This window comes from Rana temporaria, chromosome 1, assembly GCF_905171775.1.
Source record: "Rana temporaria chromosome 1, aRanTem1.1, whole genome shotgun sequence".
Taxonomy (NCBI): Eukaryota; Metazoa; Chordata; class Amphibia; order Anura; family Ranidae; genus Rana; species Rana temporaria.
In genome coordinates this window covers 541,319,879-541,336,294 of record NC_053489.1, presented here as the reverse complement: position 1 = coordinate 541,336,294, position 16,416 = coordinate 541,319,879, and the positions used below count along the sequence as shown (strand labels likewise).

Here is a 16,416-nt window from a genome sequence, read left to right as displayed (position 1 = left end):
GACATTTTTACATGATACCCAAAACGCATTGGGCCAGATTCTCGTACATCCGCGTATCTTTGCGCGGGCGTAACGTATCCGATTTACGTTCCGCCTTCGCAACTTAGACGGGCAAGTGCTGTATTCTCAAAGCACTTGCTCCGTAAGTTGCGGCGGCGTAGCATAAATCGACTGGCGTAAGCCCGCCTAATTCAAATGTGGGACAGGGGGGCGTGTTTTATGTTAATGTTATGTGACCCGACGTGATTGACGCTTTTCACGAACGGCGCATGCACCGCCTGTGGAAATCTCCCAGTGTGCAAATTACGTCCAGCCCCATTCACGGACGAGTTACGCTAACAATGTAAAATTTTCCAATTTCGTTGCGGGAACGACGGCCACACTTAACATTGGTACGCCGCACTTACGCCACCATATAGCAGGGGTAACTTTACGCCGGGAAAAGCCTAACGTAAACGGCGTAACTGTACTGCATCGGCCGAGCGTACGTTCGTGAATTTGCGTATCTAGCTGATTTACATATTTCGTAAATCAGCATACACGCCCCTAGCGGCCAGCGTAAATATGCAGTTACGATCCGACGGCATAAGAGACCTACGCCTTTCAATCTAAGGGAAATCTATGCGTAACGGATTCTATGAATCAGGCGCATAGATACGACCGGCCGGACTCAGAGATATGACGGCGTATCTGGAGATACACCGTCGTATCTCCTCTGAGAATCTGGCCCCTTGTATGTCAATGTTTGCTAGTACCTTCTTTTTTTTTTATAAAAATGTGTATCTGTACCATATCCTATGGCTTGGCATGGGAATGTAGGCTGTACCAAATAAATATAACTAATACCTATAAATAAAAACTCAACATACCAAAGTGTATTTAAATAATTTTATTGATAATAATTATTTTTTATTCATTTTCTTTTTTGGTAATAGAAATGGCCGCGGCACCTTTATTGGTAAATATATAAATATATATAAATAAATAAATAATCCAATTAATAATTTAACTTCTTAATAAATAAAACTTTCAATATTCAACTTCTTAAAATAACTTTCCAAACTTTAAAATTCTCTCTCAAGATCTCGCTCAGTCATAAAACTCGAGCGAATACCATAAATAATAAATAAATACAAGTCCCCCCTTGACTTCAAGGGTGACATGATACATAACAGGTGCTGCGACAGGGTGGGAGGGAAGGGGGAGCACACCACGCTGATCCAGGTTACAGCTGGTTAATGCCTCGGGGTGCTGGGCTTATATAGCCCCAAAAAGACCGGGAAAAACGTGACTTGAAAAAGACCGGGAAAAACGTGACTTGAAAAGACCGGGAAAAACGTGACTTCAGCCTTCCCGCTCAAAAACACGTTTTTGCCGCCCAAAACCAGGCTTCTGCCCGCCCAAATTATACCTGACAGCCATAGTGAAGCTGACAGGACTCCATTTTTTTTTTTTTTTTTTAAACAGACATATAATAACGTTTACTGTAAATTTAATTTATTTATTTATTTTTTATTTATTTTGCCAGCCACTCTCCCCATGTTGTGGGCACTAATTAATGCCCCCTTTTCATGGGAATGTAGGCTGTACCAAATAAATATAACTAATACCTATAAATAAAAACTCAACATACCAAAGTGTATTTAAATAATTTTATTGATAATAATTATTTTTTATTCATTTTCTTTTTTGGTAATAGAAATGGCCGCGGCACCTTTATTGGTAAATATATAAATATATATAAATAAATAAATAATCCAATTAATAATTTAACTTCTTAATAAATAAAACTTTCAATATTCAACTTCTTAAAATAACTTTCCAAACTTAAAATTCTCTCTCAAGATCTCGCTCAGTCATAAAACTCGAGCGAATACCATAAATAATAAATAAATACAAGTCCCCACCAGCCGCTTTTGTCCGCTAACAAAAGCGGCCTACCCCACCACCGTGGCCATTTCTATCATGTTTTGAAAATCCATATTACAAATATCTAAACCTATATCAGATAGGTGAACACCATCTGGCCTGTAAAGGCCAGATAAGCCACCCTCCAATTCAGTATGCCTATAGGAAAAACTGCCCAACACAGGCATGAATTTTTCAATTGAATGATTAACTCGTTTACGTATCTTCTCCAAAGATTTTTTCTCTGACAAAGATAACCAGATCAAACGAGGAATCATCTCTGAAAAAATTATTCTGGTACCTGGAAAAAATAAATGAATACGTTGCAAGTCATTTTTTATCATTAAAATTAGGTCCAACGTTGAACATTTACCTACATCGTTCCCTCCTAGGTGAATTATTAAAATATCCGGGTAAGGCAAAACATTAGAAAGCAAAGAAATATGCTGAAAAAGATTGTTCCACCGGAGGCCACGAATACCTTTCCAGAAGATTTTAAAAGAATCAGAGGGTAAAGAAAGATTAGTAGAGTAGCAACGTTGACCTGCCCTTTTGTGAGCCCAGTGAACAAATGAATGTCCAATTATCCAGACGGAAGATATTGAACCTAGAATCAAACAGATAGATTAGGGCGAATATATATACTAAATCTCTTAGATTCCCATCTACCCAGACTTTTAATAACAGAATCGTTAAGACCCATTCTAGCAGCTTCCGTGGCAGCTCCAATACGGAAAGAATGAGGGGAAAATTTTAAATGACCAAGATTTAAAGAAACCAAACAGCGCCGAAATATGGTAGAAAATTGAAACTTTGTCAATGGAGAAAAATCAAGATGAACCAAAAAATTACCTGCACATGAAGGCCTAACTGAAAAATACTTGGATAAAACTATATAAGGGCAAATAATAGGATCACCGCAGGCATGCAGGGTAAGCCAATGCCCTCTGCCAAAAATATCAGTTTTTGACTTGTTGACAAAAACTTGTACTTTCCCTTGCGAGATGCAAACTTCCCCTACTTGCAAACCAGAATTACCTTTTTTATTGTTTGGAACTAGCTCCGATATGCGGAGAGCTGCAAAGAAAATTAACACGAAAGCTGTCTGGAATAGTAAGGATTCAAATTCTGAACAACAAACTTTACTTGTAGCTAAACAAATATTCCTTAAAAGCTCTATGGAAATGGGCCTACGCGTATCTGGTGTAAATGTCTGCCTTCTATAACCCTTTAGGACCTGACGTACTGAAAAGAAGCTGTTACAGGCCGGCAAATTATGCAACTTCAGGAAAAAAGAAATCCCAGCCAAACTCTTGTTGATGTAGTGATAGGATAAACTTTGTTGCATAAGAGAACAAAGAAATGCCAGGACTGTCTGTTCCGTAGGGGAAAAACCAAATAAACCTACTTCCTCATGAAACAACAGCCACTTCCTCCATGCAACCGAATAATCGATCCATGTCTTGGGGGCAATAGAGCTTCTAATGGCTGATATAACAGGAGTTATATCAAATCCCATAAATGACTCGGGCAAGTGTAGCCCACTGGGTCCGCTTCCGGAAAGAGTTGTCTGAAACGAGCAATCTGGAAACGAGACAGTGCATCCGCTATCAGATTACTTTTCCCAGCTACATGCTTCGCTTTAACCCAGATATTAAGTTTTAGACATAATAAAACAAAATATCTCAGTAACTTTATCACCAAAATGGATTTTGAAGAAAGACAATTTAGTGCAAAAATAACACCTTTATTGTCTGAATGAACCAAAATTCTTTTATTTGCAAAAATATTCCCCCACAGTTCAAAGGCTACCACTATAGGGAATAATTCAAGTAGGACTATATTCTTGGTTGCCTTATTGGCCACCCAAAAAGGAGGCCAACTACCACAGCACCAGTGGGTGCTCCAAATTGCAGCAAAGCCATGTGCACCCGCTGCGTCAGTGTAAAGGTCCATATCCGCTGAAAAAATAAAATCTTCTTGAAAAAAGGTACGACCATTGTAATCTTCCAAAAACTGAGACCAAACCAAAAGATCATCTTTCAGCTCGGAAGTGATGCGAATATGAGAAAAAGGAGATTTTAATCCAGACATTGCCAAAGACAACCGTCTGGAAAAAATCCTGCCAACCGGCATGACCCTGGTTGCAAAAGCCAATAATCCCAAAAAGGACTGAAGTTCTTTTAACAGGACCTTCCTTCTTCTTAGAAAAAGAAAAATCAAACTTTGAATTTTATTTATTTTAGTTAAAGGAAGTTGATACTGACATAACATGGTATCAATGGAGATACCCAAAAACTCTATAACTGTAACTGGCAAAACCGTTTTTTCAGTGGCAATAGGAACGCCGAAATATTGCGAGATATTTAAAAATAATTTCAATAATAAAAAACAAACGGGAGAATTTGGCGGTCCAATAAAAAGATAATCATCTAGGTAATGGATGACGCCGTCGCAACCCGACTCGTGGGTGATGACCCATTGCAAAAACGTGGCAAACATTTCAAAATAACTACACGATAGTGAGCAACCCATGGGTAGGCACATATCAAAGAAAAACTTTTCTTCAAAACAAAAACCCAATGAGCTAAAGGATTCAGGGGAAATAGGCAATAATCTGAACGCAGATTTGATATCAGACTTTGCTAACAAGGCCCCCTTACCGAATTTTTTAATGAGTCGTATTGCGTCATCAAAACTTGCATACGAAACGGAGGCCAAGGAGCCATCAATCTCATCGTTTAATGAATCACCTTTGGGATACGAAAGGTGATGTATCAAGCGATATGAGCCAGGCTCCTTTTTGGGCACAACACCCAAAGGAGAAATGCGAAAATTTTTAAAGGGAGGAGAAACAAAAGGACCAGCAACCCTACCGGCAGCTATCTCCTTTATCAATTTCTCCCTCACTACCTGGCTATGCATCAAAACGGATTTTAAATTGCTTACCATGGTACAACCGACACCTGAAAACACTGGTAGTTTAAAACCTAAGGAAAAACCTTCAATTAAGGCCTCCGCCTTCTCCCTGTCTGGGAACAGCATTAGCCAAGGGTGCATTCTTTCCAGCTTCACCGGCGTGCAAGCTTTTGGAATTATCCCTGTGTTGTGAATGTGGATAATTTCTTTTGAAACACTTTGTGACTGGATGGGTCCCAAAACAAAAGGAGCACTCATGCTTGTAACGGCACGAGGTCGACCACTTGCACTGGGACTCATTGAAAGCGTAACAAAGACCTTTCTTAATTGAACTATTTTGACTTGCCGGCGATTGTCTTGCAAAAGCCGGTTTTTGAGGAAGAATTAAATTTAGCCATAAGCCTACGTCTTTCATACCCCACTTCAAGTTGGGGTAAACCGACATTTTTTGGCGGAAAGATTCATCATAATTGAACCAACCATATCCGCCAAAATTCCGATAGGCTTCCAAAATATTTTCCAAATGTTGAAATAAACCGCTACATTTATCAGGGAATTTTTCTCCCATAATAGCAGAAAAAATACAAAAAGCTTGAAGCCAATTATAAAAAAATTTTGGGACCGTGCGACGCCTATCATCAGTAACCTCATCTAATTTTTTATCAAACTTCCCAGAAAATTCTTTGCCAGGAAGTAAAGTTAATAAATCAATAAAATCACCCTTCCAAATTTTCTCTTTAATATTAGTTGACAGATGAAAACCTAACGGAGAAATATCGCATGGCAAGGGTTCTTTAAAACAAATTTCAGGGACTTGCGCAGGGACTGGCAAAGAACAAACGGGATCCTGCAAAGAATTAATGTTAGAAATGCTAGGGATCAGCGAAGGGTTAACCTGATTAGACCACACATTAGCTGGGGACACTTGTGAATTTAATTGGCTACTAATGACATCTTGCAATTTGTTAATAGAATTTAATAATTGATTTAGCATTGAATGGCCAGCAGACTCACCATCTACAGAGGACGCTGCTGCCACCTGTGGTGAAATTGTAGTACTGCACGCGCTGTTCTGAGAGCTTGAGGCTTGTACAGATGCTTCTGAATGACGCTGAGCCATCACCTCATCCAGCCTATTCTGCCTGGAGACTAGTGACGCTGAGGAGTCCTCCAATGAAGATGGAACCTGCAAAGGAAATAAAAAAGGCCTCTCTTCTGCTTGTGATTGACGGGCTCTACCCCGCCCTGCAGTGACGCGCACAGGAGAGGGAGAGGCCGACCTCTTCTGCTTCTTCTTCTGGATCCGGAGACTGCTGCGAGGTGTGACGCTGGCTGAGCTCATGCTGGCTTCCTCTTCCGTCCGGGACACCGATGCTTTCGCCGGGCGCTCAGGCGGCTGGCTCCTAGGAGACCTGTGGGGGAGAAAAGATGGCTGCAGAGGGAGAGGGTCCTGAGTTACCTCAGAAAGACCCGCTGTGTCTTCTTCTTCCTCGGGAACGAGAGGGAACTCCGCCTCGGGTTCAGACACGCATCTCCTCAGCCATTCCTCGCCGCCTTCAGCTGCCGCACGCTCCAGGATCTTCCGGACCAATGACTCCATGACTCCAAGGTACGAGGGGGGGGGAGCACACCACGCTGATCCAGGTTACAGCTGGTTAATGCCTCGGGGTGCTGGGCTTATATAGCCCCAAAAAGACCGGGAAAAACGTGACTTGAAAAAGACCGGGAAAAACGTGACTTGAAAAGACCGGGAAAAACGTGACTTCAGCCTTCCCGCTCAAAAACACGTTTTTGCCGCCCAAAACCAGGCTTCTGCCCGCCCAAATTATACCTGACAGCCATAGTGAAGCTGACAGGACTCCATTTTTTTTTTTTTTTTTTAAACAGACATATAATAACGTTTACTGTAAATTTAATTTATTTATTTATTTTTTATTTATTTTGCCAGCCACTCTCCCCATGTTGTGGGCACTAATTAATGCCCCCTTTTCATTCTCATTCTTTCCATTTCCATTTCCATCCCTAGGAGCCCCATAGAGAAATGTCACACTATACCAATCATTTGATACAGTCAAAACTACCCACAAGCTTCTAGCCTAGTGCTTTTTCACCCCAGACAGGTGACTACCATATCCTCCCATGTTTAAACAAATATTGTGCAAGGGCTTGCTTTGACATTCACAATAAAGAAACACCTGTGTTGTGGAAGCATAAAGGCCGCCTCTGGATTAGCACAAATCCTAGCATTTTCATAATAAGGTCATAAATTACATATGTTTTCTAAAAAGAAGACTGATGCTTAGAGATGGTCATGTATGTCCCATACATGGCATTTTACAGATGGTCATGTATGTCCCATACATGACATGCTTATCACTCGTTGTGCAATTGACTCAAAAGGTGCTTCTCTTTTTGGGAGTCTGCAGAATACTTTCAAGAAAGAAAGAACTAACAATGTAGATGATAAAAGAACAAATAATCGTCTTTACAAATTGCTAATATAGTTTCATCATTAATTGAGGCTGTTAGGTAATATAAATCAATGTACATACATTGATAATTATACATTTCCTTCATAATATCTAATTGATTTAGAATTATTGTGGTAAGGTTCTTAAACAGTATAGTTCAAGTTTTGGAATGTCATCCAATGAATTTACCTTAGCTACCAGCTGCGTGCGATTAAGCCATATTTGTCATGTGGGTGTGTACAAGTCTCAGTGCTATAAACTTGCTTTTGAGTTTACCATCTATGCTTACAATCGATATGCATAAGCATATTTTCTGATTATTGAGACAAATTGCTGCGTTCCCTGTATTATACTTCAACAGTGAGCTTGTCTTTTGCATGTTTAATAAATAAGATGTCAGTTACAGTAAGATGTAAATATATTCGCCAGCACACCGAGGATCGTATAAAAAACGTCCAAAAGATTTATTGCAAAGAAACCATCACAAAAATAGCAACATTTTGAAGTCACACAGGACCTCTTCGTCAGGCACTTTTCTGCTGGTGATCGCTTCAGCACCCTTTTTTCTTATTGGCCGTTCTCCAGGAAGGTGTGTAATTGGAATATTTATTGAGACAGTTACAGTAAGATACCTGCCAATGAGTGTCAGCTTATTAGGCTTAATTTTTGGATATACTTGTGCAGTTGAGTAGCTGTTGAATTGTACAAGTACAGTAATGAAATGGGATGATGTCATGTATCTCTTAGAACATGTCAAAAGGATTTTTTTTGTATACGTGTCTTGGTTTTTAGATTTTCAAAAGTAAAATAGATGTAATAAAAAAAGTCTCAGTTCTTCTGAGACTATTATAAAAAGAGCTGCTTTCACTGTGCTTTCACTGTTGGAGAATTATGCCCCTTAGACCCCTTTCACACCGAGGAGTTTTTCAGGCGGTACAGCGCTAAAAATAGCACCTAAATACCGCCTGAAAAACTTGTGCCCAGCCTTCTCAATGTGAAAGCTCGAGGGCTTTCACACTGAGGCGATGCGTTGGCAGGAGAGAAAAAAATCTCCTGCAAGTAGCATCTTTGGAGTGGTGAGAGGAGAGGTATGTATACCGCTCCTTCACCGCTCCTTCTCATTTAAAACAATGGGAAGCCGCAGTAATACCGCCCGCAATGCGCCTCTGCGGAGGTCGCATTACGGGCGGTATTAACCCTTTAATGGTCGCTAGCGGGGGTTAATACTGCACCGCTAGCGGCCGAATCCCGCAGCAATTCCGACGGTATAGCGCCACTATTTTGAGCGGCGCTATACCGCCACCGCGCCTCCCGCCCCAGTGTGAAAAGGGCCTTAGAGTGAATGTAGCATGAAAGTGCAACCTCTCAGACAACAATTTTCACTGCAAGTTCAATAGATCCCAATCACACACATTCCTTTCTCACCAGGGTCCACATTCACACCTCATTGGTGTGAATAAACTGTTACTTTTGCAGTACGTCGGTCAGACACAGTCTACCACATGGCTATAAATATATTTAACTTCTGTTTAAAATAAGAAGAGTGGAAGTGATTATGACTAACACAATAAAAAGCAGGGCCATTAACAAGTGCACCAGCGGCAAACTGAGTGCTAATACTAATGAGTGGGTAGTGATAAGGAAGACTGCCTGAAAAATTAAAACAGTTGTCGGTTGTCATTCTTCAATATCCCTTGTACTGTTAAAACATCTAGAATGCTGTTACTGAAATGCATTTGGGGAAACTTAACACATGCTACTTGCTTTAATTTAAGTGAGTTTAAATTTCTAGAGGAATTATCTAGGTTCTGAAAGATCTTGGGAATAGTCAGGAGTCCCTGTACTACAGGGTTGATAAACTTTAAAGTATGGTGTATACATACACATCTTCATCAAAAGTGTCTCTAGACAGTTGCTTATAGTATCAGCATTCTTCTATAATTAGAAACCATTTTGTCATCACATTCCTAAAATACAGTTTTGCTATGATTTAAAGATATTGCAGGTTATTTTTTAAAGCCATTTTAGATATTACTTTGTCGTCTTGTCTGCAATGGGAAAATTGTATTTTACTATAATATTGTTTGTTGTATAATTCAAAAAAGCCTGCTAGTTCCTTACAATAATATTACAGGTTGTGATTGTTTTTTTTTTTGGATTATTCTTTTCTTATCTTTATCAACATATCAAGCCAATAGTTCTTTTATCAATGCATTATTGGTGTCCTGGATCCATTTGTTCTTTTTTTTAGTTTTTTGTAAAGATGCTCCATTTTGATGTGTATCAATTCAGCCCAGCCCTTCTGCCTATCTGTCGGTCAATGAAGCTGCTCATCTCATTATAGGCCCAATAGAAGGGCCTGGGCAGTGGAACACAAAGGCTTGATTTTTCCCTAGATCTGTACCCCTTACTCATTCACATGAGGAGGTGGTATCTGCGGGCCCCCTTATTGTCAAAGGAAGCTTCCAGATTCTGATAAGCCCTCTGCCCACAGACCCCCACTGTCACTGGGTCAGGGTTGTTGAGAAGAGGCCCTTGTCCTCACCAACTTGGGGAAAAAGTTATTTGCATGCCCCCCCAAAAGGTACCTCCTATTTTGAGGGCAGGTGGCTTGGTATGGTTTGGGGTGGTTGGGGTAAAATCTCGTCCCTACTTTCATGCCTGAATAAGGGTCTTGTATAGAATTAATAGGGACTGCATACCTTTTTTTGGCCACTGGCTCCTGCTGCTCTCAATCAAATGCTGTGACGAGGAAGCGGGGCGCATGGTGCCGAGCTGCCTGGTCTGTGTCAATGGACACAGACACAGAGGCTTGGGAGCAAACCCACACGGGTGCCCCCATAGACAGCAGCTTTCTATAGGGGCACTCACCAAAGAGAATCCTGAAGCACCGATACGGGAACCCTAGAAGAAATTGATCAAGCTGCTCTGTGCTAAACCATTGTGCAGAGCAGGTAAGTATAACATGTTTTTATTATTATAATTTTAAAAATGAAGATTTGTTACTTTAAAGTGTTATTTTCAGTCAAACCCTAAAGAAGCCTAAACCTGCTCCCACCCCTATTCTAAGCTTATTCTATGTACCATGTGAAAGGAAAGATGTGTATACTTATATAGAATGCTTCGGTCTGGTCACATGATCAGCTCCCAGTGCCAGTTTTGGTGTAGAGGAGAGACAACAGCTGCCCCATAGTAAGCCTATGGATGATGTCATGGCCCAGGCTCTGCAGCTTTTGTTGCTACTTTTTTTCTCTACACTGAAACCACCACTGGAGAGATCATGTGACCAGACCATGTGACTTCCAAATAGGTAAGTATAGGAATCTTTCCCTTTACAGGGTAGATAGGCTCAGAAGGGGGTGTAAATTTATTTAAGCTTAGCTAGGTTTCGACTGGAATTACAGATTATAAATAAAAGTAGTAATCCCTATCTAGAAATTGCTAGAGAGCACTGCAGGTATGGTGAAAAAGAAATTGAAGTATAAGTTCTGCCTAAAAACTAACGAACTCTAAATCCACTCACAGCCACATTCTAAGACTAATCTATCTAAACATGTAAAGAAAAAATCGCTATACATACCTTGTCTACATCCCATCCAGTCTAGTCCCATGATGAGCTATCAGCGGCGGCTTCTCTGTGCAGGAGAGGCAGCCAAAAATGGAGGCCCCATAGTAAGTCTTTGGATGACATCACTTCCCAGGCATTTCCCAGCCATTGTCAGCTGTCTCTTACGCACTGCATCTGATGCTGGAGACCAGGCCGGATCGGCTGCAGAAAAAGTAAGTATAGCTATTTTTGCTTTACAGGGTTAAATACATTTGTCTTAGAATGTGACTGCCAGTAGATTTAGAGTTGGTTAGTTTTAGGCAGAACTTCTACTTTAATATATGCATTAAAGTGGTTCTAAAGGCAGAAGGTTTTCTTTTTATGCTAATGCATTCTATAATGTTTTCTATTAACATAAAAAACCTTCTGTGTGCAGCAGCCCCCCTCAACCCCTCTAATACTTACTTGGGCCCATCTCTATCCAGTGATATCTCAAATGTGCGGGACCCTCCCTCCTCATTGATTGAGACAGCAGCGGGCGCCATTGGCTTCCACTGCTGTCAACCTAAGTCAGTGAGCCAATGAGGAGAGAGAGGGGCCTGGGCCAAGCCATGGCTTCATGTCTGAATGGGCACACAGAGCAGCGCTTTGGTTTGGGTGCCCCCATAGCAAGTTGCTTGCTGTGGGGGCATTTGGCAGGAGGGAGGGGCCAGGAGTGCCAGCAAGGCACCCAAGGAGAAGAGTATCTGGGCTGCTCTGTTCAAAACCACTGCACAGAGCAGGTAAGTATAACATATTTGTTATTTTTAAACAAGAAAAAAAAAAAAAAACTTTAATATCACTTTATAATAATATTAATCATGGCATAATTACTTGCATGTCCATAAATGACCCTATATAAATGGTAAAGCATACAAGGAATATTTTAACATTAGTAAATCAGAGCATATTAGGGAAGCAATACTGGTAGCATGATCTGTAAATAATTACAAGGCTTAAGAGTCCCTGGGCAAAAGGTTTGGAAAACAACAAAGAACAAACAAATGAATATGAAGATTGCATTGCTGGTTCCATTTTTGCAAAGCTTTTCTATGTGTGCTTGGAACACTGTGTACATTCTGCTACACAAATAGTAAACATAATAAACATATGAGACATAATGTACAGGTATAGTTGTTGTATCTTTATTATTCCATGTCTTCCTTTCTTTATAGTACATTCAGAATGTATGAAATGTGTTATATATTTTTTTTCAGTTAAAATGTTAAATATAATTAATTTACTATACTGTAGATACCTTATTAATGTAGAAACATGGTTTTATTGTTGCCAAGACTCTAGAGATCAAACACCACAATATAATATTTATTAAATGTTTATTTTTTCAGCTCTGGATCCAGCAAAAGATCCATGTTTAAAAATGAAATGCAATCGGCATAAAGTATGCATTGCCCAGAATCAGGAAACTGCAGTGTGTGTCAGTCACAGAAGACTTACCCACAGGTATGTGATGATTTCGATTTCATTCTGATGACTTAAATATGTATGTTATGTAGTTATTTTGTAAGGTTTACGTCAAAACAGTCACAACTCAGCATCAGTCCTTGAATCCATGCTGCTATTTTAAGAAGTGGAACTTACAATGGAAACATTTTGGATGTTATTTTTCTCTACTAGATGTAAATGTTAACTGGCTCCTGAAGAGACATATTATGGGGTGAATATTGCAGAAACAGCTGCATTTTATTTATTTTAACCATGGCTGACCTAATTTTTTTAAATAACTCTATCTGGAATTGGTGATTTAAGTAGATCTAAACCCAATCAATAAATAATGAAATAGGCATCAACATGTTAAGCTCTTGCTGCCCACTTGAAGGGGTACTAAAGGTTTGCAGATTATAAAAAACAAAACAAAAACAAACATGTTATACTTACCTCCACTGTGCAGTTCGTTTTGCACAGAGTGGCCCGTTCCTCATCTTCTGGAGTCCCATGGTGGCTCTCGCGGCTCCTCCATACAAGAGCTAACCCCCTCTGGGAAGTGCTCTCCCAAGGGGGTTAGCTTGCAGGCACACTCCTGTGCCATACAATCGGCATCCATAGACGCCAATTGAATGTCTCGGCCCGGCCCCCCCCGGTGGTCGCATCATTGGATGTGATTGATAGCTGTGTTGCTATCAATCATCCAATGAATAGCCGACAAGACCAGGGGGAAAGCAACGCGGGATCGTGCACACGGAGATTCGGGGCTAAGGTAAGTAAAACGGGGGCTGGGGGGGTGGGCGGTGACTGCAAGGTGTTTTTTCACCTTAATGCATAGGCTGCATTAAGGTGAAAAAACACGAAGGTTTACAACATCTGTAATGCATATGTGCGATGGTAAAGAGGGTGGGCTTTAACGCCCATCTGCCACACATATGCTTCCATGGATTTCTGAGGTGTCTGTACTGAGAATACGCACGCTGCGTGTTCCAAGCACAGTGACTGAGCTTTTGAAACATCTCCCAGTCTTTAGTAACCAGCATAAAGACCCAGTTTAAAGGAAGCCTGGGTTGGATTATTTTAAAAAAATGGTTTCAGTCTCTGCTGAAGCTTTAATTTTTTTTGTGATACACCCATCAAGGCACTTCTTGTTAGGGGGTGACAACTATATTCCAATTGTGTTCCTGCGTGTGCCCTCTGGTGGAATCTACAAGCAGCTGTTCCAGCACACATGGTCCACTGTTGTAATATCAGGAAGTAGGTCCAAAGCTATGATGTGAATCCAACTCTTGAGCATGTGCATATAGACAGGACATGACTGAAAAAGGAGAACAGCAGCGCTGAGATGCAAAAAAATCCCATAGGCAGGATTTGCGAGTGATTGACCATGAGAATTCAACTAGGATGATTCAGTTTTAGCTGATTCATGCATTTTCATTCCACAGCTGTTCAAGAAAATATATTTTATTCATGCCAGTTATAAACTTACCACACCATTCCCCCCACCCCGCCATTCCCTTTGAAACTTATCCATGTTCATTGTCTGCATGGGTCTCCATCTAACCATAAATGAAAGGAAGTCTAATTTCATCAGTTACATCAGTAAGTGAATTCTAGAAAGACTTGTATTTTTACATTTTGAATGTGATTCTACCAAAACAAACAACAAAAGAGGGATATTTAAAAAAAATTAAAACATTTACAAATGAAGGGGAATAGGGCTGTCACATAATATTAGTTTAAGGAGGAAGATTAATTAGGGTTAATAAGGTGTTAAATATATACAATGGTTAAAATATATATATATATATATATATATATATATATATATATATATATATATATATATATATATATATATATATATATATATATATATATATATATATATATATATATATATATATTGCAATAGTGTATAAGAAGGCCTAATATACACTGCTTAGCGCCACCTGGATATAAATACCAATGCATAAACAAAGAGTAAAAAATAACAATATAAATATAAAAATATCTGCTGATTAAATAACAGACAACCTAAACGGAAGCAGCTGTTTAAAAAAGAAAACATATACAAAATAGCACTCTAAAGCTTATTGATGAAAAAGGTATATCCGTTCAATAAAATAAAGCACAAACAGAGCTAATCATTAGGTGGCGTAATCGCTACCACCATGAAATCCAAGGTAGATGTAGAACAGCAGATGAAAAAATGTCCAAGAAGGAGTGATTAAAAAGAAGAATGTAGCAGCGTGCGCCTTCCACCAAAATCCTCTCAATCCACCACTTGTGAACACTCGCCCCGTCGGGGTTCAAACTCACCACAATTAAATAAATGATAAGCCTTTCAGTGAATCAAACTTCATTGACCATGGACCTCTGCAGACAGCATCTATCAAGGAGCCACTTATGATAAGGAACCTCAGGTGAGACAAGTAAAAACAGAAGAAGCCACCATAGCGTAATCCAGTTTTTAATTAACATAAACCCTCAAGACCCATCACATCAGGCTTCCCTATACATTGAACGTACATTCAAATGAACATTTGGAAAGTCACCAGATCCATATGCGGTCCGTATTTCCTGCTCACACCACCGATAGGATACCAGGCAGAAACAAAGCTTCCTAGTCCAGCTTCAGTGGAGCGCAGGAATCTTTTCAGCGTGTCGTGTAGCCAGCGCCCTGACTAGTTTCGTCATTCGCTGACTTCTACGGAGGGCATGGCTACGCGACTGATTTGGCTCAACATAATCCGCCCCTCCACTCCGCCGCAACCAATCACTGATCACCAGGCGTGACAATGAGTGCACGTCACGTCATGGTAATGTGTGTCCGGGATGATTCTTACTACGAGCGGGGAAAGGGATCAGACATATACAACCGAACAAGTTATACACATACATTTCTGGGTATTATCTATTCAACATTAATGGCACATATAGCACATAATGGCCCATACTTAGTTTAAATTCAGCCAGCCTGCTCAAAAAAGCAAGTTTATAAAAAGCAAATTAATGCAATTGATACTTATAAACTGGATACCGCAGAAACAGCATTCATCATACCATAGCTGGCAATGACGAATGTTCAATCTTAAAATTCATCATAGAATAAATTATCAGACAAAGTAGAATTGCAACACAATCTAAACATACATATCTGATAAAAACATAGAAAAATAACATATATCATATATATAGATATGAATATAAAAGGAGCTGTGGTGGCTTCTTCTGTTTTTACTTGTCTCACCTGAGGTTCCTTATCATTAGGGATGAGCTCCGCGTTCGATTCGAACGTATGTTCGAATCGAACATCGGTCGTTCGATCGTTCGTCGAAAATCGAACAAAACGGGTCGTTCGCGCCAAATTCGAATGACACAAAACGTCCCATAATTCACTGGGGCGTTGAGCGCTGATGATTGGCCAAGCATGCTGTATGTCCCGCATGCTTGGCCAATCACAGCGCTCAAAAAACGAAGAGCCATAATTGGCCAAAGCCAGGGTGGCTTTGGCCAATTATGGCTCAGGGGGATTAGTACACGCCCCCCACTATAAAAGGCAGCCTGCACGGCTGCCTAGTGTAGTGTGTTGGCGGTTCTAGAGAAGATCAGTCAGTCAGACAGAGAGAGATAGAGACACAGTGTCTTAACCAGATAGATAGATAGATAGATAGATAGATAGAGTAGGAAGTGTAGTCAGTATAGTTAAAAGTACAGTTTGTAGAGAATATATTCACATCCTTAGGTGTTGTCAATATATTTATAAACTGTACAGCTCAGCTAGTTTATCTATTATTATCTGTCAGGCAGGAGATTGTTCTACATGCAGCGCTCTAACGTGTTGTATTGCCTGCATTAGGGATTTACTTTAAATATAATTATTCTGTGTTATTTAACGTGTGCTAGTTAATTGCACACACAGACGCATTACCTGTTACTGCACGTGTGCAATTTATTTGCACAGAAGCGCAGTCGCTGTTAATGCAACTGGGCTATTGAATTGCACAGAAACGCAGTCGCTATTACTGCGTGCGTGCTTTTTAATAGCAACTAAAGGCAGTTGGTGTCACTGCGTGCGTGCTG

General features: G+C 40.2%; 1 protein-coding gene across 3 annotated transcripts in view; it reads left to right on the top strand.

The window, feature by feature from the left end:
* SPOCK3 (SPARC (osteonectin), cwcv and kazal like domains proteoglycan 3) overlaps positions 1-16,416 on the top strand; it is a 462,415-nt gene that overhangs the window by 269,875 nt on the left and 176,124 nt on the right. For all 3 annotated transcript variants that reach the window (XM_040332877.1, XM_040332884.1, XM_040332892.1), the window contains one exon: positions 12,234-12,348. In XM_040332877.1, coding sequence (XP_040188811.1) covers positions 12,234-12,348 — 115 coding nt within the window. The remainder of the gene's footprint in view (positions 1-12,233; positions 12,349-16,416) is intronic.